Source organism: Carcharodon carcharias, chromosome 17 (assembly GCF_017639515.1).
Source record: "Carcharodon carcharias isolate sCarCar2 chromosome 17, sCarCar2.pri, whole genome shotgun sequence".
In the NCBI taxonomy this organism is placed as follows: Eukaryota; Metazoa; Chordata; class Chondrichthyes; order Lamniformes; family Lamnidae; genus Carcharodon; species Carcharodon carcharias.
This window is the reverse complement of record NC_054483.1, coordinates 63,583,427-63,609,597: the sequence shown is the minus strand read 5'-3', so window position 1 is coordinate 63,609,597 and position 26,171 is coordinate 63,583,427. Positions and strand designations below refer to the sequence as shown.

Below are 26,171 nucleotides of genomic sequence, written 5' to 3'. Positions count from 1 at the left end.
TCTGCTGCTGCTGGTGGCCCATAGTACCTCATGAGTTGCTAGATCTGTTTGAAATCTATCCCATTTAGCATGGCGCTAGTGCCGCACAACACAATGGAGGGTATTCTCAATGTGAGGACGGGGCTTCGTCTCCACAACGACTGTGCGGTGGTCACTCCTACTGATAATGTCATGGACAGATGCATCTGCAGCAGGCAGGTTGGTAAGGATGAGGTCAAGTATGTTTTTCCCTCTTGCTGGTTCCCGCACCACCTGCGGCAGACCCAGTCTAGCAGCTATGTCCTTTAGGACTTAGCTAGCTCCATCAGTAGTAGTGCCACTGAGCCACTTTTGGTGAGTCCCCTACCCAGAATTCTGTGCCTGTGCCCTTGCCACCCTCAGTGCTTCCTCCCAAGTGGTGTTCAACATTGAGGAGCACTGATTCATCAGCTGGAGGGAGGGTGGGTACATGGTAATCAGCAGGAGGATTCCTTGCCCATGTTTGACCTGATGCCATGAGACTTCATGGGGTCTGGGGTTGATGTTGAGGGCTCCCAGGGCAACTCCCTCCCAACTTTATACCATTGTGCCACCACCTCTGTGGTGATGCAGGACATACCCAGGGACGATGATGGTGGTGCCTGGGACATTATCGGTAAGATATGATTCCGTAAGGATGACTGTTAGGCTGTTGCTTGACTAGTCTGTGAGACAGCTCGCCCAATTTTGGCACTAGCTCCCAGATGTTAGTAAGGAGGACTTTGCAGGGGCGACTGGGCTGAGATTGCCATTTAGTTTCCAGTGCCTAGGTTGATGCTGGATGGTCTGTTTGATTTAATTCCTTTTTTTGTGACTTTTGTACCAGTTTGATACAATGGAGAGGCTTGCTAGGCCATTTCAGAGAGCATCTAAGAGTCAACCACATTGTAGGTCTGCAGTCACACATAGGCCAGGCGAGATAAGGACAGCAGATTTCCTTCCAAAAAAGGACATTAGTGAACCAGTTGGGTTTTTATGGCAATTGATAATAGTTTCATGGTCATCATTAGGCTTTTAGTTCCAGATTTTTATTGAATTCAAATTCCACCATCTGTCGCGGCGAGATTCGATCCTGAGTCCCAGTGCATTTATTTTGGGTCTCTGAATTACTAGTCCACTAGTACAAACCACTATGCCATCGCCTCCCCCCAAAGTCAATTCACTAAGGCTTGTGAGCTAGAAGAGTTTGGAAGGGATGGGAAAGGAAGGGTGAAATTGCAGAATCTGATGCAGATGTAGAAACAGGCCAAGGTATTCTGAATAATTTGTAATCTGTGGAGGGTGGCAGGTTGAAGGAATGGCCTTGAATTAGACATGAAGTGTATAAGGCCCTTGCAGTGAAAATAGCAGGTGGCAGACTGAAGAAATGGGTGGTTAGAAATTGAGGGATTGAGGATGTGTATGTAAAAGAATTGTTTCATTTCCCCCATGAAGAAAACTGAGTGCATAAAAGAGTCTGAAACAGATAATCAGAGGTGAAGAATTGAGAAACTAGCTAGAGGGGGAGGATCTCAACAGCTATACAAACCTTGAAAGTCTCAGTCATATGTCAAATGAGGAAAAAAAGTTAGATTTGTACGATGACAAGCATAGTTATGGTGCAAACTGAGAGACAAACAGAACAAGGCAGAAAAAAGAGGTGGAAGTAGGCATTTTCAGGTAGAGGTTTGTCTTCACCAATGTGAGTCTGCTCTGTACAAGGATTAAGGTCGGACAGCAGCAAGGCAAAGACTCAGGAGCTGGACAGCAGACAGAGTATCTTAAAAGAGACAAAAACGAAATACTGCAAATGCTGGAAATCTGAAATAAAAACAGAAAATGCTAGAAATATTCAGGTCAGGCCACAACAATGGAGAAAGAACTTACAGAACAATAGCCTACTCACTGATCTCCCTGGACCATGACCCCACCACTGAACATCAAGCCATTGTTTCCAGGACTGTCACTGACCTCATCTCCTCTGGGGATCTCCCTCCCACAGCTTCCAACCTGATAGTCGCCCAACCTCGGACGGCCCACTTCTATCTCCTACCCAAAATCCACAAACAGAACTGCCCCGGTAGACCGATTGTCTCAGCTTGCTCCTGCCCCACAGAACTCATTTCTCGTTATCTTGACTCCCTTCTCTCTCCCCTTGTCCAGTCCCTTCCCACCTACATCCGTGATTCCTCTGACACCTTACGTCACATCAACAATTTCCAGTTCCCTGGCCCCAACCGCTTCCTCTTCACCATGGACATCCAATCCCTCTACACCTCCATACCCCACCAGGATGGTCTGAGGGCCCTTAGCTTCTTCCTCGAACAGAGGCCCGAACAATCCCCATCCACCACTACTCTCCTCCGTCTGGCTGAACTTGTTCTAACGCTGAACAATTTCTCCTTCAACTCCTCTCACTTCCTCCAAATAAAAGGTGTGGCTATGGATACCCGCATGGGCCCCAGCTATGCCTGTCTCTTTATGGGATATGTGGAACATTCCTTGTTGCAGTCCTACTCTGGCCCCCTTCCACAACTCTTTCTCCGGTACATCGATGATTACTTCGGTGCTGCTTCATGCTCTCGTCGGGACTTGGAAAAATTTATTAATTTTGCTTCCAATCTCCACCCCTCCATCATTTTCACGTGGTCCATCTCTGACACTTCCCTTCCCTTCCTTGACCTCTCTGTCTCAATCTCTGGTGATAGACTGTCCACCAATATCCATTACAAACCCACCGACTCCCACAGCTATCTCAACTACAGCTCCTCACACCCCGCTTCCTGTAAGGACTCCATCCCATTCTCTCAGTTCCTTCGCCTCCGTCGCATCTGTTCCGATGATGCTACATTCAAAAACAGTTCCTCTGACATGTCCTCCTTCTTCCTTAACCGAGGTTTTCCACCCACGGTCGTTGACAGGGCCCTCAACCGTATCCGGCCCATCTCCCGCGCATCCGCCCTCACGCCTTCTCCTCCCTCCCAGAAACATGATAGGGTCCCCCTTGTCCTCACTTATCACCCCACCAGCCTCCGCATTCAAAGGATCATCCTCCGCCATTTCCGCCAACTCCAGCACGATGCCACCACCAAACACATCTTCCCTTCACCCCCCTTATCGGCATTCCGTAGGGATCGCTCCCTCCGGGACACCCTGGTCCACTCCTCCATCACCCCCTACTCCTCAACCCCCTCCTACGGCACCACCCCATGCCCACGCAAAAGACGCAACACCTGCCCCTTCACTTCCTCTCTCCTCACCGTCCAAGGACCCAAACGCTCCTTTCAAGTGAAGCAGCATTTCACTTGCATTTCCCCCAACTTAGTCTACTGCATTCGTTGCTCCCAATGTGGTCTCCTCTACATTGGAGACCAAACGTAAACTGGGCGACCGCTTTGCAGAACACCTGCGGTCTGTCCGCAAGAATGACCCAAACCTCCCTGTCGCTTGCCATTTTAACACTCCACCCTGCTCTCTTGCCCACATGTCTGTCCTTGGCTTGCTGCATTGTTCCAGTGAAGCCAAACGCAAACTGGAGGAACAACACCTCATCTTCCGACTAGGGACTTTACAGCCTTCCGGACTGAATATTGAATTCAACAACTTTAGGTCGTGAGCTCCCTCCCCCATCCCCACCCCCTTTCTGTTTCCCCCTTCCCTTTTTTTTTCCAATAAATTATAAAGATTTTCCTTTTCCCACCTATTTCCATTATAAAAAAAAACCCACTAGAGTTATACCTTGAGTGCCCTACCATCCATTCTTAATTAGCACATTCGTTTAGATATCACCAACTTTAACTTTAACACCTATGTGTTCTATTGTACTATTGTCGTTGACATCTTTTGATGATCTGCTTCTATCACTGCTTGTTTGTCCCTACAACCACACCACCCCACCTCCACCTCTCTGTCTCTCTATCTCTCCACCCCCCACACACACACCTTAAACCAGCTTATATTTCAACTCTTTCTTGGACTCGAACTCAAGTTCTGTTGAAGGGTCATGAGGACTCGAAACGTCAACTCTTTTCTTCTCCGCCGATGCTGCCAGACCTGCTGAGTTTTTCCAGGTAATTCTGTTTTTGTTTCTACTCACTGATGCTCACTTTGGGTTCTGCCCAGGGCTACTCAACTCCTGACCTCATATGAGCCTTGGTCCAAACATGGACAAAAGAGCTAAAGAGGGAAGGTGAGAGTGATTACCATTTAACAGAGTGTGGTATCAAGAAGCCCTTGCAAAATTAGACAATGGGAATCAGGAGGAAAATTCTCCATTGGTTGGGGTCATAGTCAGCACAAAGCAAGATGACTGTGGGATTGGAGGCCAACATCTCATTTCCAGGACATTGCTGCAGGCGCTCCTCAGGATAGTCTCCTAGGACGTAATATCTTCAGCTGTTTCATCAAGGTTTTTCCCACCATAAGGTCAGAAGTGGGGATGTTTGCTGATGGCTGCACAATATTCAGCACCATTCGCAACTCCTCAGATACTGAGAGTCTGTAACAACATGCAGCAAGACCTGGACAACATTCAGGCTTGGGCTAAGTGGCAAGTAACATTCACGCCACAGAAGTGCTGGGCAATGACCATCTCAAACAAGGGAGAATCTAACCATCTTCCCATGACATTCAATGCCATTACCATCACTGGACGCACCCCTCCACCCCCAACTATCAACATCCTGGAGGTTACCATTAACCAGAAACTGAATTCCACCTGTCATATAAATACTGCAGCTGCAAGAGCAGGTCAGAGGCTGAAAAATCTGCAGTGAGTAACTTACCTCCTGACTCCCCAAAACCTGGCCACCATCTACAAGTCAGGATCGTGATAGAATACATTGCTTGTCTGAACGACTACGGCTCCAACAATATAAGAAATTCAACACCACGCAGAATAAAGCTTGATCGGCATCTTATCCACCAATTTAAACATTCACTTCTCCACCACCGGCAGCTGTGTGTACAATAACAAGATGTACTACAGCAATTCAACAAGGCTCCTTCATCAGAACCTTCCAAACCCACAATCTTTACAACCTTGGACAAGAGCAGCAGACAACCACATGCAAGTTCCCCTCCAAGCCTCCCACCATCCTAACTCAAAGCTAAACCCCAGTTCCATCACTGTCAATGGGATGAAAATCCTGGAACTCCCTTTCCAGCAGCAGTGTGGGTGTACCTGCAGGAGATGGACCACAGCAGTTCAAGAAGGCAACCTACCACCACCTTCTCAAGGGCAATTAGGGATAAGCAACAAATGCTAGTCTAGCTAGCAACACCCACACCCCATGAAAGAATAAAAAAAAAAAGAACCAGATGTGATCTTTCATCAAGTTTCCATGAAGGGTCACAGATCTGAAATGTAAACTGATCATCTTGAAAGAGAAGTTAGAAGGGCAAAATGAAAGTTATTCAAATATAGAGAAGGTGCCAGAAGAATAAGCGAAGTCAAGCTAGAATCAAAAAAATGATTGCTAAACCACTAATGCCATAATGCAGCAATTCCTGTTTAACATTGTTTTATTTTAAAATTGGTAGTTTAATGGGATTGTAATCTCGTCGAGTGCCACAAGATTCGTTTTAACATCATTTCTTGTATATTCCGACTGGTGCCATTTTGGAGCGGCCTCGCCCCGCTCCCTGACCTCCAAGTTGCGGTCTTCCCTCCCTAAACTCCAAGCTGCAGCTACCCACCCGCCTCCCCGACCTCCTGCTCCCTGACTCACCTTCTCAGTATTTCCTGGGCTCAGGAGAAGAGCAGCGAGACACGAGCATTTGGAAGGAAACACATAATAGCATCTCCACATCTGCACCATTTTGACTCGCACTTCCACAACATTGGAGCTGACTTCAGATCTGGTTCTTTAGCAGGAATGCAGGTTCAGGAGAGGGAAGTGGCGAGAGGGGGAGAGGCAGCAACCCGGTGGTCGGGGAGAGGAGAGAGGCCACAACTTAGAGTATCAGAGAGGGGGAGGATCTGCAGGAACCAGGAGGATCAGGGAGCAGGACGTTCGGGAAGCAGGATCCATGCTGAGCAGGAGGCACTAAGCAGGAAGTGACGTTTTTCTTTTATTATTTTAAAAGTTTTTTCATTTACCAATGTAGGAATTCAGCAATGTAAAATATTTTAACTTAGAGGGTATAATGTTTCATTTTTTTTCTAATAAAGAAGGTCCTACCGAACCAAGCTACTGTTTTAACACTGATTCTCATGGGAATCAACGTTTCACTTAAAGTCGTGATTTTCAGGAATGCAGCCACAACTTTATGAGAGGACTTACTGCATAGATAAGAGATGAGGTGGAACATTAAGCAAGGTGGGGCACTACAATAAAGGGAAAGGAGTTGCGCTGCTAGCTCCAAGATGTTGGTATGCTCCTGAAAGATGAAGTCTCAAATAAAATCTTTCCTGCAAGAGAAAAAACTTCTGTCGGGCATTGTGCAAGGGAGGGATGGGGCGTAACTACAGATCATGCCAGGCACAGACCAGAAAAAGTCCAGAAAAATGTGAAGAGATGATTTGATAGTACTGTGGGAGCAGGATAGAGCAGAGTGGTAACCACTGCAATATAGCAATATTGAAAATCACAGGCTGAGGAAGAGCAAACCAGTACAATCTAGCAGGGAGTTTAGATATGGGAAGGAAAAAGTCAAATTAATAATGAGCAGAAAAGAGTTCAGACATATGATATGAGAGATCAAATTATAAGACAAAGGCACTCAGCAATTGATTAAATTAAGTTTGAAAATTCATTTACCTCGGGCCAAAACAGGGAGTGGCTGAGACTGTTGAGGATAGCATAAGAGAAAGGGTGATGAATCATATAAAGTATTACATTGTAACTAACCCTAGAGATTTAGGGAAATAAGTGGGAGATTGCAATCTGTAAAGAGGGATCATTTGATTGATAATATGGTACTGATTGAAGAGCTTGAGCCTAGGCTTGATCATCACACTGTAACATTGAAATGAGGACAAGACAATAATCAAGAACCAAAAGGGCCCATTACTTTACTGAGAGGAGAGCACAAATAGTTACAGCATGGAGAAATAGCCCTTCAGCTAGGGTGTAGCAACAGGCAAAGTTTGAGACCGAGGCAGTCTGGAGCAATGTGTAGGATAGGGTAGGTTGGTGGTGAGAAGCTGATGGCAAACAAGAGGTTATATTGACTGGTGTCGCCAATGTAACTGGAAAAAAAAATATCATAAGCTATAGATATCTCTTAGGCTAGCTAGCAGTACTGTACTTGCATGACGTAACTGCAAATCTGACTCGCCCAGCTTTGTGTTTAGACACATTGTATTAGGCCCTGTCAGCTCCCAGCAAATGTATTAACAAAACTGGAACGACCTAGCCTCTCAAAACATTGAAATTCAAGCACTTTTTAAAAACAGCCTCAATAATGACAGCAGCTAAATACCAAACCAGCAAATCAGTACCTCAAGAAAAACCATTATATTGACAAATTCCAAATTCAAAATTACAATATTTGCCAGCTTCCTTCAATCACCAACATTCAACTGTTCGACTTCATAATCAAATATACATGATCAATGTTATAACCAGGGCTTGAGCAAATCACAATGCTTGTGTAAAGCTTTCATGCAACGGACACTCAAGATCATTAAATAAAAACATTCAGCTCACGATTGCAGCGTTTACCCTTTCAAATTTAGGTTTTCGCTAGGGGGGGTTTTTAGTAGGGAGCATTTAAGTATACTACACTAATGCTGTCATTTCTCATAAGATGATGATACTGCTTCAATTAGTTAAGCATTTAAGCCAGGCCTTCCAGGTTTATATTAGATACAGTATACAAAAGCTGCTGCAGCTTCGCAACGATCTGCATCCTTTCAAAAGCTCTATTATATCTTTTACATCTACTTTCTAAACAAGCTAGAAGTCTGTCACGTGTACACAGGAGTTTAAATGCAGAATTTGACACTTGGTTATCCAGTGCTAATAGCAGACTGCACAGCTTTGGTAAATTTGTTACCTGCTACCTTTCAACTACTGGCATTAACATTGTTCTCATTACAATCACCACCAATTACACCATTTTATTAAAATTCCAGAAATGATTGAACAATAATCAGCTGTATTATGTTAATGAGAACAATATGTTGAATACTCTCAGCAAGAATAATGTACAGTGTTTACAGTCAAGCATTTCAGCCAACTGTGATGCAGAGGACAGAGAAAAGTAGTACAGCATTGTCAAAAATTTTATAGTGGGAGATGGGAAACATTCTCTAACTTGATTCGGCTGAGAATAAAGACAGAAATTGGCTTTTAAGCTGCATTAATGGTGAAATCCATGTGAAATGTCCGGCAAGTAAAACAAATCTGGACTGATGTACATTAATAGCATATTACAAAGAAAATCAATGCAGGGTGAAAACACTGATTGCTCAATTATAAATTGAAATTACAAAACAGCTAATGATAGAAAACTGAAAAAAAAAGTTGGAACTCCGACATTGGCTTATACCCGAGATGTTACCTATTGGCACTTTTCTCTTTTTAGGTGCTGCTGAAGCTGGTGTAATTCCAACATTTATTGTCTTTTATGAATTCAGACTGTAATCTTGTATGCTTTTGCTTTGGAAGTTTTCTTCCAGGCACTCGATCAGGATAACATATTAGAGTATGTGTTGTATCCAGTATTTCTGGCCAAGCCTCATGTCATTAAATAAGCTATCAGGGCAATGCAAATTAAGAGCTGAGTAAATTTAAAAAAGAACAGCTACTGTAATACATAAAATTAAAAAAATTAGCCATCCATTAAAATACAATACTTTCATAATGCGCAGTCCAACTTAATGTCTTCTTTGCTCTTATGGTCCATTTAGTTCATTGCACTTAGCACTGAAAACATCAAAATTATATAATCTTGAAATAAATCAGTCACTTCTTTCATCTCAATTATAAAATAAATCTTGATAAATTATACTTAACACTATTGAATGTAATATTACAAAGTAGGGAAAAATATAGTATTTTGTTGATATATGCAAAATTTCATGACAGTTTTTAAAAAAAAACACAAAACAAGAGCTTAGAATTTGATTTCATAAGAGCGAACCACAATCATTCTTCAAGTTATTTATGCAAATGTGCATGCGGGTATAAAGATATATTAGGTTCACCACTGTGACCTTCCATTATCGATTACACTACTGATCCAATGTTTTCAAGACCCAAAAATTAAATGAAAATCTGGTACATCAAATACAGCTTGAACACTTTCTTTTAAACAAAAAAAAGCACAATGGAAAGGAGCGCAAGTAAAATGTAATATCCAGGGAGACATGGCAATATCTTTTCCATAACATTGATCTTTTAAAATTAGGGCAATTTCAATTTTTATTTTGAGGAAAATTAAATTTATATGGTCAAGCCCAAACTGAGTAGAACTGACAAGTACAAAAATAAGGATGTTGAGTAAATAGTCAGTATAGGAGTTGATAATAAAGATTCTATAAAAAGCAAACTTAAATTACTGACATACACTACTTCATTTCAGAACTAAACAATTTTCAATCCTAATATTTAAAGTTATAGGAATCAATATGTGCAAACCAGTATTTCATATGAATGCTATCAAAGTGTTAGGCGTTTTTAAGAAAGATTAAGTTACTAAACAGTCACGTCATACATTTAAGTGAAGGAAAAGAGAAACAAGGCCTAAGATTAAAAAGTGATTCAATATATCTTTTGCACCTGTTCTCCAAAGTGAAACTGTCTAAAAATAATGTATCCATGAAATCCCTCTATGCATGACTGCTGCTGAGCAAAGCAAGGATCAGCATCCTTGCACTAGGATGCAAAGTGCAGCATTTAAATGCATGTCAAAGAGCTTCCACTGACTAGGTGTTGATCCTACTTGTTCTGGGTCCTTCACATGCACTGCAAGAACATTCAGGAGAAAAAAGTATAGTAATGATTTCAGTAACAGATAGCTGGATAAGACATCTAAGTGGACCTTCAGATCAGAAGATGTGATCTAACTTTGGACCTGTAGGTGTATGTACATCTGCCTTAAGACAATTTCTACTGGGAAATCCTCTCAATAACAAACCCTTCAGGCATTAGCCACTCCAAAAAACAACTGAAGATAACATAGAACGTTCTACACCCACCCCATACAGTTGAACAAGCATTCACACAGCTTAAAATGCACTGGATCGATAATATAAAAGGACATGCTGCACCATAGTTATAATTAAACATACCTAATTTCTGACTGAAAGTATAAAAAAGTGCATTATGAAGACAAATGACTTGATTTACCTACTACTTACAGCTTTGAAATGATTAGGTCACATTGTGCAAACATGTCACTTCATCTGTAGCAAAGTAATTTACTTTGTGGTAAAAGTTTGGAGTCTATTGGATTGCCAATGGAGGGAGCAAATTCAGCTGATGAGTTACCCCCAGACAATTTATCAGCACATAGCTTTACTTCTCCTTTTAAATGGAAAAATCACAACTCTTTCAATTTGGGGTTTTGAAGTTATTTATAAAAGAGCTGTTTTTAGAGTCGGGAGTCCCAAGTGTTCATGGAGCAAAGCTTCACTGAAATAACCAGTTTTTGCTAGCAGCTGCTTTCCAATTAAACAATTGTCTTAGGGCAATTCCTGGCACATTAAAGGCAGATGTTGTCAACACTGAAAAGTTTATTATTGAATAAATCTTCCTACTGAAAATAGCACCATAGTCCAGGTAGACAAAAAGTATATCGCCTTTACAAAGATCAGATGGTAGCTTGCATTTACACAGTGACATACAAGATGTCACAGGAGAAATAAGACACCACACCAAAAGTGGGGACTACATAAAGAAAAAAATAATGAACATGTTATGATCCTGGACCAGACTCCAAAATTTTTGGTTTCATCTGGTTAGGGACCAGTAAACCTTTGTTTAAAGTAGACAGAGTTTGAGAACCCAGCTACTAAGAATAAAGCCACAAACTTCCACAGTTTTTGAACAAACAGAATAAACTTTACTATGCAAAGTTAGAAGAGTAAAACAATTGATAACATCCATCTTATACTCTTAACATTCAGGGTTAACATGAGGTAAATGTGAATTAACAGGCAAACTGTGGTTGAACACCCACATTGCACATTAAATAGCAAATGTAACAAAGGTAGATCCCACGGATTTCTCAGGAACCCACCGAGGTGTCAGCATCCACTGAGAGTTGCACAATCTCATTAAATCTGTTTCCCTCACGGGGTTCCAAACTTTTCACTTTCGAGGATTAAGTCTCCAAATTCCCTCAAAGCCGCTTAGACTCTGACTACCCCAACAACTACTCACCTTCCAAGGTTTCAATCTCATCTCCCAAGCCTATGCTCCAGCACCCACTCATGGATATAACTCCAGCTCTTCAGCCACACCAAGCAGAATACCACTGCTCCAAAGGGTTACCTTTGCCCCAACATTCCGCAACATGGAGTCAAGGCCTTCCATTGCCTTTTCAGTTCTCCAGGGCTTCTCCTGAGACCTCACTGCCTGGAGCCTGTCAACCTAGTTCCTCAAAGCTAACAGTATTCAGCTACATGGAGCTTCTTCTCTTGCTCCTGAATCCAACTAAAACTGACTGACCCTTGAACTGATCTGGGTGGCCTATCAAAACACTCCAAATAGGGTTCCACCCTTGTTTCTATGCAGGATCAAGTATATCAAGTATGAGAATATCCTGTGCCTTGAATGTTACAATCTCCACAGATGCTAGCTTACAAAGCATGGAGAAAAAAAAATAATTGATTTCATGACAAACATCCAATAGTGGAAGAGATTCAAGAGTCTTTGGACAGTTGCCGATGTAGCTACCAATTGTACATTAGTCAACGGCAGAAAAAACACTCAATTTTAGCATTAATGGGCATCAATTCAGAAACTCTTTAGGTAGAAAAAAAACTCCTGCACATCCAATCACAACATAGTGACATTTGCACTTCATCTGGCCATAACCACATATAAGTGACATGTTGTTGCTGGTTGCAACGCAGGAAAATATTTCACCTTATGACAGTAAAATCATTTCTCACCATAGGGACAGCGACATCTTTCTGCAAAAGACAGTATAACGAAGTGAACAAAAATAAAAATACCTGAAAAAACTCAGCAGGTCTGACAGCATCTGCGGAGAGGAATACAGTTAATGTTTCGAGTCCGAATGATTCTTCATCAGAACTAAGGAAAAATAGAAAAGAGGTGAAATATAAGCAGATTGGGCGTGTGGAGGTGGGGGTGTTGGGGGGGTGGGGGGGGGAGAGGTAGAACTGGATAGAGGGCCAGTGATAGGTGGAGATTGCCAAAAGTTGTCATACACAAAAGGACAAAGAGATGTTGATGGTGGTGATATTAGCTAAGATATGTGCTAATGGTGACATTAAAGGATAGAAAGCAGGACGAGCAAGATACAGATAGCCCTAGTGGGGGTGGGGTGGGGGGAAGGGATTGAAATAGGCTAAAAGGTAGAGATAAAACAATTGATGGAAATACATTTAAAAATAATAGAAATAGGTGGGAAAAGAAATATATATAAAATTATTGGAAGGGGGGGGGGGGGGGGGGGGATCGGAAAGGGGGTGGGGATGATTGAGAGAGTTCATGATCTAAAATTGTTGAACTCAATATTCAGACCAGAAGATTGTAAAGTGCCTAGTTGGAAGATGAGGTGCTGGTCTTCCAGTTTGCGTTGAGCTTCACTGTAATATTGCAGCAGGCCAAGGACAGACATGTGGGCATGAGAGCAGGGTGGTGTGTTGAAATGGCAAGTGACAGGGAGCCCCTCTCCTTGGATTCACCTAGTTCTGTTGAAGGGTCACGAGGACTCGAAACGTCAACTCTTTTCTTCTCCGCCGATGCTGCCAGACCTGCTGAGTTTTTCCAGGTAATACTGTTTTTGTTAAGTGACAGGGGGGTCTGGGTCATACTTGCGGACAGACCGAAGGTGTTTGGTCTCTCCAATGTAGAGGAAATCACATTGGGAGCGGCGAATGCAGTAGACAGCGAGGTGGGCCTTTTTAAAAAATTCATTCACACGATGTGGGCTTCGCTGGCTGGACCAACATTTATTGCCTATCCCTAGTTGTCCTTGAGAAGGTGGTGATGAGCTGCCTTCTTGAACCGCTGCAGTCCATGTAGTGTAGGTACACCCATAGTGCTGTTAGGAAAGGAATTCCAGGATTTTGACCCAGCAAGTGAAGGAACGGTGATATATTTCCAAGTCAGGATGATGAGTGACTTAGAGAGGAACTTCCAGTGGTGGTGTTCCCATCTTTCTGCTGCCCTTGTCCTTCCAAATGATAGTGGTCGTGGATTTTGAAGGTGCCGTCGAAGAAGCCTTGGTGAAATCCTGCAGTGCACCTCGTAGCAGTAGCAGTGCTGCTACTGTGCATCAGTGGTGGAGGGAGCGAATGTATGTGGATGTGGTACAAATCAAACGGGCTGTTTTGTCCTGGACGGTGTCAAGCTTCCTGAGTGTTGTGGGAGCTGCACTCATCCAGGCAAGTGGGGAGTATTCTATCACACTCCTGACTTCTGCCTTGTAAATGGTGGACAGGCTTTGGGAAATCAAGAGGTGAGTTACTTGTTGCACGATTCCTAGCCTCTGACCTGCTCTTGTAGCCACAATATTCATATGGCTAATCCAGTTCAGTTCCTGGTCAATGGTAATTCCCCCAGGATGTTGACAATGGGGAATTCAGCGATGGTAACGCCATTGAACATCAAGAGGCGATGGTTAGATTCTCTCTTATTGCCTGACACTTGTGTGGCGCGAATGTTACTTGCCACTTGTCAGCCCAAGCCTGGATATTGTCCAGGTCTTGCTGCATTTGGACATGGACTGCTTCAGTATGAGTCATCACAAATGTTGAACATTGTGCAATCATCAAACATCCCCACTTCTGACCTTACAATGGCCGGTTGCTTTTATTTCTCTACAATAATCAAGTCAAATCAGAATCTCGTCAAAAGGCCCTAAATCCATATCATAGGATCATAGAAAGAGCACAGGAGGAGGTCATTTAGCCTGTTGCACCTGCGCTAGTTCTCTGAAAAAGCAGTCATTCTTAGTGCCATATCTCTGCTTTTTGTTTCTGACCCTGTAAGGTCCTCACCCTCAAGCATGGGTCGAACTCCCATTTCAAATTAAATGGAATCAGCTTCCAGCACCTCTTCATTTAGAGCATTCCAGAGCCTGACAACCGAGTGAAGGAATTCTCATCCCCCCTTGAACTTTTGCTATGATGTGCATTCATTCACTAGATGAAATACTTTACTTTCAATCTACCCTATCAAAAATCTACCTTGAAAACCACCATTAGGTCAGCCTTTCACCGTCTCTGTTCCCAGGAGATCCTAACTTTTTCAACTCATAACTGAAGTCCCTCGTCCTGTGCAACATCATGTTAAATCTCCAAGGTACGTTTTCTAAGGTGTTATATCTTTCCAGAAGTGTCATACCAGAATTGGCCATAATACTTCAGCTGAGGCCTAACCAATGATTTATAAAGAATAGCCTGTTCTCTTCACTTTTATATTCTATTCCCCTAATTATTTTATGGCAGCTTTGCTGTAAGTTGATGGTTTGTGCCATGGTGATCAACTCTGTTAAGCATTGCCTGATGTGGTTCACGAGTCCCACTCTGACATGGAAGTCTGCACCCCATTTTTTGTAGAGGAAGACAGCGGACTGAGGAGATGCACAAGTCGCTGGCCTCTGTTTTCACTGAGCTTTTCATTTCTGCTCACCTCTTCCAATACCCTTCCAGTCAGCCTCCAGAGGTCATGGCCATCAGCGACTGTCTCCCAGTTGTCAATGTCAACATCCGCCATCTTCATATCTTGTTTGCAGGTGTCCTTGTAACAGAGGTATGGTGCCCAGTTCATGATCAAACAGCCAATTCAACTTGGAATGTTCGTGTGTCTAACAGGTCACTGTGATGTGTCTAGTAGGTGGATGAAGAGAATCAGCGTGCTTTCTGCTTGTGTGCTATCTTGCTTCTAATTTTCAGCCAATTGAAAGACAGAGACAAATGTGTCAATCTCTCCATCAGTACAGAGCCTCTCCATTGGCAAGTGCTCAGCTGTGCTTCCTCATGGCAACTCATGGAAATTGGGTCCCTGGCTAAAGCTTCAGGGGAACTGAGGTGGTTTGGCCCACAAATATGCAGTGTGCAAGCCCATAGTCACGCAGACATGCCCTGACACTCATAAACCAAACTGCCAACTCTGGGCGAATAGCTCCAATGCTTTGCAGCTACCCCAAGAGAGCTGAATGCCAGCTTGGAATGTTCGTGTGTCTAACAGGTCACTGTGATGTGTCTAGTAGGTGGATGAAGAGAATCAGCGTGCTTTCTGCTTGTGTGCTATCTTGCTTCTAATTTTCAGCCAATTGAAAGACAGAGACAAATGTGTGGCAAGGTAGTAGATACTTCTGGAGGAACATGGAAAGCCAGTATACTATAAATGACATGATTTGAAATGTAGAGGGGCAGAAAAACCTTGGTGTCCATGTACACAAATCCTTAAAAGTGGAGCCCAAAGGTGGGCTGATGTCTAAATATATCATCTTTCTGACAAATCCTGCATTCAAGCCTGTGCCAAATGTAGCATTTTGCGCTTTCCTTTGGACAACTGGAGAGGTCGAGAGGGAGACCCTGGCGTTTGGGCAGCCGAGGAACTCCATAAATTTTCCTCAGGCTTTTACCTAGTTTCTCCAGTTACCCTGAAAAGTGTTAAAATATGGGAAACAATAGTTATGAATGATAAGCTTAATTCAATTGGTGTACATAATGCTTACTATGGGCTGTCTCCAATGGTGGGAGGGGCTGTCATGTCAGCCACAGACTAATTTAAGTCAGGCAGCCCTTGACTACTAAGGTGCTGATCAAGCAGCTTCAACGATTGCTTGGAATTTAACAGTCTCTGCTCAACAAATGGACAGAATCCATCACACCAGGCAAACAAACGAAAAGAAAGATAATGCCAAATCTTCGGCTGGCAAGCTGGAACGACAGGTGCACAGGACTGATAGACAAATTGCAGCTGGTTGATAACATGCAAGACAGTTGTGATGCACATGGAACCTGATAAGCTGAACATTGTCACTGACTCCCTACAAGAGACTAAGCTTGCCGAGAGCAGGTCACGAAGAAAAATATTAGACGCTCATCTGCCAGTGGAAGAATTCAGAGGAAACAAGTGAGCAAAGTGTAGGCTTTGCTGTAAGGAACTTGCTACTCTTGATGACAGAGCCCTACACAAATGGTTCAGATTGCGTTTTCAGCTCAAACAGGGCCAGTTAACCTCATCAGTATCTATGCTCAAATGCTGTGTTCCAACAGAAGCAAAATACCAGTTCTATGAGGAGCTTGATGCTGCTATCAGCAGGATTCCTAAGTCAGAACATCTTTACCTACTGGGGGGGGGGGGTTTCAATGCAAGAATGGGCGCATGGCCGCCCCTGCCTCTAATTATAAGCCAAGTAATCCATATGCTTTTTTACCAATATCGACTTGCCTTGCCACTTTTAAGGATTTGTGTACATGGACACCAAGGTTTTTCTGCCCCTCTACATTTCAAATCATGTCATTTATAGTATACTGGCTTTCCATGTTCCTCCAGAAGTTATCACTTCACATTTTTCTGCACTGAACTCCATTTGTCACGTTTCTGCTCATTTCAGCATCCTGTGAGATCCTGAAGTCTATAACTACCCTTACCACTATCTACTACCTTGCCAAGTTTCAAGTCATCTACGATTTTTTATAATGCTATTTACCTACTCTCAAATCTAGGTTGTTAATAAAAAATGAAGAGGAATGGACACAAAACTAAAACATTTCGATTTCTTGGAACAAAACTATTGCACAACACCACCACTGTGTATCCAACAGGTTTACAGCAAAGATAAAAGCAAAAAACTGCAGATGTTGGAAACCCAAAACAAAAATAAAAGTACCTGAAAAACTCAGCGGGTCTGGCAGCACCTGCGGAGAGGAACACAGTTAACGTTTCAAGTCCATATGACTCTTCAACAGAACTAAGTAAAAATAGAAAAGAGGTGAAATATAAGCTGGTTTAAGGAGGGGGTGGGACAGATAGAGCTGGATAGAGGGCCACTGATAGGTGGAGACAGCCAAAAGATGTCATAGACAAAAAGGACAAAGAGGTATTGAAGATGGTGATATTATCTAAGAAATGTGCTAATTAAGGGTAGAAAGCAGGACAAGCAAGGTACAGATAGCCCTAGTGGGGGTGGGGTGAAGGGAAGGGATCAAAATAGGCTAAAAGGTAGAGATAAAACAATGGATGGAAATACATTTAAAAATAATGGAAATAGGTGGGAAAAGAAAAATCTATATAAATTATTGGGAAAAAAAGGAGGGGTCGGAAAGGGGGTGGGGATGGAGGAGAGAGTTCATGATCTAAAACTGTTGAACTCAATATTCAGTCCGGTAGGCTGTAAAGTGCCTAGTCGGAAGATGAGGTGCTGTTCCTCCAGTTTGCGTTGAGCTTCACTGGAACAATGCAGTAGGCCAAGGATGGACATGTGGGCATGACAGCAGGGTGGAGTGTTGAAATGGCAAGCGACAGGGAGGTCTGCGTCATGCTTGCGGACAGACCGAAGGTGTTCTGCAAAGAGGTCACCCAGTCTGCGTTTGGTCTCTCTAATGTAGAGGAAACCGCATTGGTAGCAACGAATGCAGTAGACTAAATTGAGGGAAGCGCAAGTGAAATGATGTTTCACTTGAAAGGAGTGCTTGGGCTCTTGGACTGTGAGGAGAGAGTAAGTAAAGGGGCAGGTGTTGCACCTTCTGCAGTTGCATTGGAAGGTGCCGTGGGAGGGGGTTGAGGTGTAGGGGGTGATAGAGGAGTGGACCAGGGTGTCCCAGGGGGAACAATCCCTGCGGAATGCCGTCGGGGGGGAAGGGGGGGTGTAAAGGGAAGATGTGTTTGGTGGTGGCATCATGCTGGAGTTGGTGGAAATGGCAGAGGATGATCCTATGAATGCAGAGGCTGGTGGGGGGATAAGTGAGGATAAGTGGGACCCTATCATGGTTCTGGGAGGGAGGAAAGTGTGAGGGTGGATGCGCAGGAGATGGGCCGGTTAGGGTTGAGGGCCCTGTCAACCACTGTAGGTGGAAAACCTTGGTTAAGGAAGAAGGAAGACATGTTACAGGAACTGTTTTTGAAAGTGGCATCATCAGAACAGATGCGACGGAGGCGAATGAACTGAGAGAATGGGATGGAGTCCTTACAGGAAGCGGGGTGTGAGCTGTAGTCGAGGTAGCTGTGGGAGTCGGTAGGCTTGTAATGAATACTGGTGGACAGTCTATCACTAGAAATTGAGACAGAGAGGTCAAGGAAGGGAAGGGAAGTGTCAGAGATGGACCATGTGAAAATGATGGAGGGGTGGAAATTGGAAGCAAAATTAATAAATTTTTCAAGTTCCAGACATTTACGGCAAAAACTGGTTAAAGCAAGAAAATAAAAAATCAAGACATATAATTTTGAAAATAAATAAAATGGCTTGCATTTACAGAAAAAGTAGGAGACAGCTATTGCCCATTTTTAGCTTATCGCAGTGTAATTATTAGGATTTCACATCTTCCACAGAATGCCTATCTAGACTACACACCTTACAATGATATTACAACAATTAGTGATTTTGCCCAGACAGTATCAGGACAACCTTTTGAGAAGTATAATATGAAGTTGAATAGAATGATTTGAAGCAATGAATTGAATGTATTTCACAAAATGGAAGAATATTAATACATGCTGGCTTAAGCAAAAATTTTCCAACAATCTTGAACACAGGATTGCAGGAAACAAAATTTTAGGTCAGAAAAATCAGTTTTGTTTAAAACTTATGAAAATTAAGCTTGTGTGTAAATATTTCAGTTAAAAAGCTTGGATCATGTTAGAGGACACAACCCCACTTTTTAATGCCCCACATAAATGAATATTCCCTGTAAAAGGTAAAAATTATCCCATTTTCAAGAAGATTCAAACTTGGGAGGGAAAAAATGTGTACTATAAATTATTAGCAGCTTATAAATAGAATACCTTTTGGCTGCTGGCACGACTGGGAACTATTTACCCTAAATCCAGGTATTTGCACAGTGACAGCTGCAGTAAAAACAGAATTACACTTTTCACAGCTGATAAAGAGGCTTGACACTGCAGCAAAAAAAGCACTGGCCCATTATAAAACTCAAAAATATTTCCAGTACTTTATAGACAAATGTCTTATAAAACAGTAAAGAAACTTACTGCAAACCAATGTACAGTGCACATAATATACTTTGGAACACATTCAGTAATCCATCAGCGTCATACTCCCAATGTTGAGTTTGCCAATGCTAAATACGAAATTTGATCAAGCACAACCAAGAAAGTATTAAGGTTCTAATCTAATGCAATGGAATACAATTAGCATAACACACACCAAGCCTGGCAATTGAAGGATCAATACCATACACTATATTCAGTCTTCAAATCTAACCTGACTTTGGAGTGGAGAAGAGGAAGAGTCGTCAGAAGGAATAGTCTCTCACCACTCCCGTCTAATACTACATATGTTTACATATATTTTAATAATTAGCAATATCCAAAACTGCTAAGAAATCAATAGTTAAAAAGTTGGGAATTGATTGAACTTGCCTTTCAAAAACTATCACACCACAATCCAAATAAAAATGAAGTAACCTAGAATATAGAATCCATTTTCAAAGATAGTACGTGTATTTTAATTTCAAAGATTTGCCAATTTTTTGTTTTTCCAAATGCCAATTACTGCAATTTATAAATAATTTGGAGCTGTAGCTTTTGGCCTACTAAATGTTTGATAATCGATATAGGATTGCAAGCCTTAATATCAGGCTTTGCTTCTCTGTTCAAATACTGAGTAGCGAGGCTAGATCCTCTGCTTCTACAATTACACCACTGCCACACTCCAATGTCAATGGATTGGAAGAGCAACAATCTTTCAGCATTTAGTGAAGCCTGAGTTAACAAACATCTTAAACTACACTTTGTGGAGGGCTCATTTCTAACCATTTTTTCCCAAATGTTATTGCTCTACTAATGATAGAGTCTTCTATCTTTGATGAACAAACTCAAACTGCAGGCAAATTTTCTTCCATTATGGTAGAGTCAGTGATGGTGCATGAAGGAAGGACAACTATTTTCACATTTAGTGGAAACAAAACTGATGTCCTGTAATTATAAGTCAGCTGCTTTACAAAAACGATGATGTGGAAGATAATTATCTTCACTTCACTGTAGTTTGGGAAAAGAAATGTTTTGACAACTGTAGTTAATAAGTAGGTGGGTACTGGAATGTGTGGTCATAAAACTATAAACAAATAAAACAGATTACTATTTGTGCATGGCAGCTAAATTCATCTGGATCATTGCTCCAAAAAATGCTCAATTGTTGTTCAATTGAAAAACAGAATAAAACAAAATAGGCAGAGAGCGCTAAACTGTACTCATTATAAAGGCATAAGAATTTGCTTTGGCAAGCATCTTCATTTTTCTGAGATCTGCTTCCCTGACAGATTACACCAAATAAAGAAAAATCACGAAGCACTCACTTACTTGGAGATCAAATGTGGCGAGCCTACTTCGTGACCGGTTATGTCTACATTAAAGAGAAGTGCTTCCCAAAGGATCTCACCACTTAAAATAAGTATCCTTTCCCTGGTGTACACAGAATACATAGCATTGTAACATACATCTTTAACCAGTGCTCCTTACACAGAATGAGCCCACTAACCTTATTGAAACATACTAAACATTTTCCCCTTTTTGTGTTCTTGAATCGTATACCTTTCCTCACCAGGTGAGGAGCTGATAACTTGTCTTTAATCTGCACCTACTGGTGCCCTTCAAGCCATGTACTAAAGAGCATGGATTTGAGTGACAAGCTCTAATTTTCTATTTCCTGTATAGATGTATCTGACAATTGCTTAACATCTTCCCAACAGCACAGCCAATATGTCTGCTACTCAAACAGTACACACCGTGGCCTTCATGCACTGCACCACCATTTAACATCCTAGATGAGAAAATGCATATTTAGAAGGCACTTAAACCTAATGAATAGTTCCTTTCCAAATGACAGAAGACAACAAGCTGCACAACTGTTCCATAGCTTTCCAACATGTCTTATGCCGGACAGATTGGATCCTCAGTTTTCCCAACCATAAGGTGGTCCCACAAAATGCTCCATCTAGTGACACAGCAAAGAACAAACATTCTTCACCCAGTGATGTCTGTTATGCAAACTGGGATAGAAAACCTAAGCCCTTGCAAAAGTTGTCAGGATGCCAGTTAAAAAACAACTTTCAAGTCAATTTATTAAAATACATCTGAAAATCTTTTATAAAATTCAACAGTACAGGAGGTGGCATCATGCCAGCTCTCAGAGGTACTACTCAGTCCTCTTCCCCATCTTTCCACAATCCCTCATTTTATTTTCTTTTGAGTTGCGATCCAATTCCCATTTGATGATTACTATTGAATCTGCTTTCAGGCAATGCAATCCCGATCATAACTAACTGAATTAAATATTTTTCCTCATCTCCTGGAATTCTTGCTAATTATTTTAAATTTGCATCCTTGAATTACCAATCCATATGCCACAGAAAACAGTTTACCTCTATCCACTCTATCAAAACTTCTCAATTTTGAACACTTCTAAAAGTTTTCCCCTCAACCTCTGTTTTAAGTCCCAAATTCTCTAGTCTCTCCACCTAACCAAAACCCCACTTTTCTGGTGCCATTCAGTGAGTCTCGGATACACCTTCTCCAAGGTATTTACATTTTTTTCTTAAGCGTACATGATAATGGTGTTTTACTCAAGAAGCGCATTCACAGCAAAAAGCCTGAATTGCAGTGTAGTTTACACTGAAAAAATTAAAATACAGATCAAGTAATTAGGTTAAAAACATGCAAACATGTAGCAATCGGGGAGCAACAATAGACAAAAATTTAGCAGGATATTAAAACAGTATAATTAAATTAAAATTATATCAAAATTAAAAAACAATACACAATTTCTACATAACAGCCACTGGAATACATATAACTTTCACCATTTAAGTACTGAATTGAAGACCCCAATCATGTAAGGAATAGGGCTATATCAGTACCTTTCTGTCCTGCATCTTACAGGGTTGAAGTCAGTTGAACTTCTGAGTTTCCTTGATTGCTCTGAGCATAGTGGAGTTAACCAGTTCTGAAATTGGGGAGATTGCATAAGGGATTTTCTGAACTTAGTACAAATTTTAACTCTCCTTGTTGTAGAGTTTTGAGCTTTGGGGCATGAAGATCGCTGTCACACGACTGGTACATAAAGTACCTAAGATCAATCTATCTGAGCATGTGCCTCTATTTTATCGACCTGGACAGTTTGTGCGAGACCAAGCTGCCACATGGGCACAGCAAATTCAACAGATGGGCAGATGAAATCCTTCTCCTCACTTTAACTTGTATTATTTAGTTCACACTGCCTTTCCTCACTTTTCCTTCCAAACTGCATCACATTATGTTTCTATTAAAAATATATATACTAAAAGATATACGTTCATAAAATGTCTAAGTTCAATTCAATAATATTCAAATAACATTTGAAAGTATTTAAAAACCTGCAATAACTGGATTTTAAAGAACCTCTCTCCTTATTCTATATGTCCAAGAATATTTTCAACAATTTGTTACAAAGAAGCATCTATAAACCGTATTTCTTTAACCAGAGCATATAAAATGCACTGCTGACGGAAGGGGTGATGCTTTAGACACACCATTGTTAATATTTAACATTATACTTTTGGAAAGGAAGTAACCAAAAAAAACACTTGGTACACAGGGGAAAGAGCAGACAATGCACCTCACACAGCATTGCCAAAAGGCAAATTCTACATCATCGTGAAAATATCGGGCTGAAAGTGACTCCGAAAGGTGTTTTTCCCGTAATTTGAGGTTTGAGATACGCAATCTTGAAAACAAGAGTCTTGGGTGTTTGAAATTCCTGTGCACCTCACCTTGACCTTCATTGTTACAATTAAGCAAACAGAACTACAATCTATGATTTATCTATAGAAAAGACAAAAAAATTAACATTTGAAACAAACATTAGATATTTCCACAAGAAAAGCACGGGGTTCAAGTTCCCCTTATTTCAGACGTACAATTAAACAAATACTGGCGCATCATTAATTTAAAATCATCGAGGTGTCTCTCTAGTTTTCTTTAAGCATTTCTGATGCCCGGTAGGTGTTGTAATAACTCAATACTGTTGAACTGACAAGAGGTTGTGTGGTTGTTAACTGCAGGTCCAAGTATTAACTTTGAAAGGGCTGGTGATGCCAGTGTGAGAGGGTGGGAGAGAGGTTCACCCTCAGCTCTACAGTGATGGGGGAAAGAGTCCCATTCTCTGTATGTGTGCGTGAAGCTGCAGATTTACCTGCTGATATAGTCGGCGATGCCCAGTTTCTTGGGCTTGGCCCCCTGCTCGCTGCCTAGTGTTGGTGCCGGCGAGTCGAGCCCGTCCGCCAGCTGCTCGGGTGCGCTCTGCCGCCGGCTCACTTCGAAGGAGTTCCTCGAATTCAGGCTGACGTCCATGAACTCCAGCACCCTAGTGTCAGCGGGGCCGGGGCTATCGGCCGCCTCGGGCTCCGGGCTGCTCGTCTCCTCGCCGCTGTTCCCATCGGCCCGGGGCCCCGGCGAAGGAGCAGTGGGAGAGTCGCCCTCCTGGTTGCCGAGTCCATCGGGCGCCGAGGTAGAGCTGACAGGAGTGTTAGTGTTTGATTCCCTCGGAGCCGAGGAGGATCCGGAGCCGCCGCCCGGAGCCAGCGGGCTGGACACCAAGTCCCCGCTCCGCACAGCCCCCGACGGGCCGGCCTGGAGAGCAGCGCCCGCCTCCCGCCGCTTGGCTGCCTCTCCCATGGAGCAACAACCGTTGAAGAGGTCCCCTAAGGCCGGCTCGGGGCAGCTGTGGAAGCGCGCCGTGGCCGCTCTCGGTGTGTCGGGGCCCCGCAGGCAGCTCTCATGGTTACTGTGGAGATAGATCATTCCCGACATGGAGCGCCCGCTGCACCCACCGCACTGGGCTCGGCTACAGCCGGGTCCTACCGCCCGGGCCCGCTCCCTTGCTCCCTCCAGCCGGAAACCGGAGCGAGACGCAAGGGGAGGCGGGTCCCGCCGTCACATGACGGAGTCGCCGTTGCGGGCACGTGATTGAAACAAGAGCCCCGCCCCCCCTTCCTCAGCTTGGCACCATAGCGCTTCCTCTGTCTGTGAGGGAGCACCTTAGGCGATTGTTTACTTTTGTCGGCGGCTCGTATTTATTCACCCTCTCGCTGAGGCTCTTTCCCGGAGGCGATCCCATGCTATGGCTTATGCTCCACTCTTTTTAACTCTTCCCTGGGATGTGAGCATCAATGGAGAGCAGCGCCCGCTCACGGCCCATCCCAAACTGACCTTGAGAGTGGTGGTGAGCCACCTTCTTGAACTGCTGCAGTCCACCTGATGCAGGAACACCCACAGTGCTGATAGGAAGGGAGTCCTAGGATTTTGACCCAATGGTGATGAAGGAACAGCAATATACTTCCAGCCAGGATGGTGTGTGACTTGAAAGGGGAATTTGCAGGTGGTGGTGTTCCTATGCATCTGCTGCCATTGTCCTTCTAGGTGGTAGAGATTGAATAAGCCTTCGCAAGCTGCTGCTGTGCATCTTGTGGATAGTGCACACTATTGCTATTGTGTATCCGTGGTGAAGGGAGGGAAGGCTTATAGTGGTGAATGAGTTGGCAATTAAGGGGGCCACTTTGTCTTGGATTTGTTGAGCTTCTTGAGTGTTGTTGGAATCACACTCATCCAGGCAAGTGGAGCCATCACACTTCTGACTTGTGCCTTGTTGTGAACAGGCTTTGGGGAGTTAAGAGGTGAGTTACTTGCCGCAGAATTCTCAGCCTCTGACCTGCTCTGATTTGGCTGGTCCAGTTAAGGTTCTGGCCAATGGTAACCTCTAGAATGTTGATGGTGGGTGATTCAGCAATGTTAACGGCATTGAATGTCATGGGGAGATGGTTAGATGGAGATGATCATCTCTTGGGTCGTTAAGTATATTCAAGGCTGAGATAGACAGATTTTTAACCAGTATGGGAATAAAGAGTTATGGGGACAAGGCAGCAAAATGGAGTTGAGGATTATCAGATCAGCTATGATCTCATTGAATGGTGGAGCGGACTCCGTGGGCTCAATGGCCTACGTCTTATGGTCTTATGGAGATGGCCTTTGCCTGGCACTTGTTTGACACAAATATTACTTGCCACTTATCAGTCCAAGCCTGAATGTTGTGCAGGTCTTGTTGCATATGGACACGCACTGCTTCAGTATCTGAGGAGTTGCAAATTCTACTGAACGTTGTGCAATCATCAGCAAATGTTCCCACTTCTGACCTTATGATGGAAGGAAGGTCGCTGTTGAAGCAGCAGAAGATGGTTTGGAATGTTACCTGATCTTAAGGTTAGACGCTGCTATCTTAATGCAGGAACTTTGTTTTACTTTAGTGGCGTTTTTCAACCATATACAGCAGTAAAAATTCTGCTTTATTAAGCTTCTCTCCTCCTCTGAGGGTGGTAATTTATCAAGGGGTTATTGTGCCCAGATCGAGACACTGTCCTCTTTGACAACAATCAGTCTTGCTGCCACTGGTTTAATATCCAACCCTTCACCGGCCCTACACTGTGGTTGGAGTATGTATCATCTACTGAAGGCACAATGCAGCTCACCAAGATTACGTCAACAGCAGTACCCAGTTCCAAAATGCACACCACTGAGAAGGAGAAAAGCAGTATGATCATGGGAACGTTGTCATCTCCAGTTCTCCTCCAAATCACACACCATTACAATTAGTTCCATAACATTTTTCTAGAAGTGATGTACATTCATAAGCAGGGACCAATTTTCTGCAAACAGGAGGAATATGTTCAAGCCTTGCACCTTTTTTTAATTACCTAGGAGCTTGGGGAGCCTATAGTTTCCTGTTGCTTTCTCCATGGCAATAGCCTGGCCAATCAGTTTTAATTTGCCAATCAATTAGCACCCTTTTCTCCTGTGGTATAAATT

At 42.9% G+C, this 26,171-nt stretch overlaps 1 protein-coding gene across 4 annotated transcripts in view; it reads right to left on the bottom strand.

Moving 5' to 3' along the window:
• The window catches only part of tbc1d12b (TBC1 domain family, member 12b), a 130,462-nt gene extending 106,235 nt beyond the window's left edge, over positions 1-24,227 (bottom strand). For 2 of the 4 annotated variants that reach the window (XM_041210269.1, XM_041210270.1), the window contains exon 1: positions 23,506-23,639. Coding sequence is in view for 2 of the 4 variants with exons in the window: in XM_041210267.1 (XP_041066201.1) it covers positions 23,506-24,122 (617 nt within the window). In the remaining 2 variants the exon portion in view is untranslated. Of the gene's footprint in view, positions 1-23,505 lie in introns of all 4 variants that reach the window. The other 2 variants (XM_041210267.1, XM_041210268.1) reach the window with 2 other exon arrangements.
• Between the last annotated feature and the right edge of the window lie 1,944 nt (positions 24,228-26,171).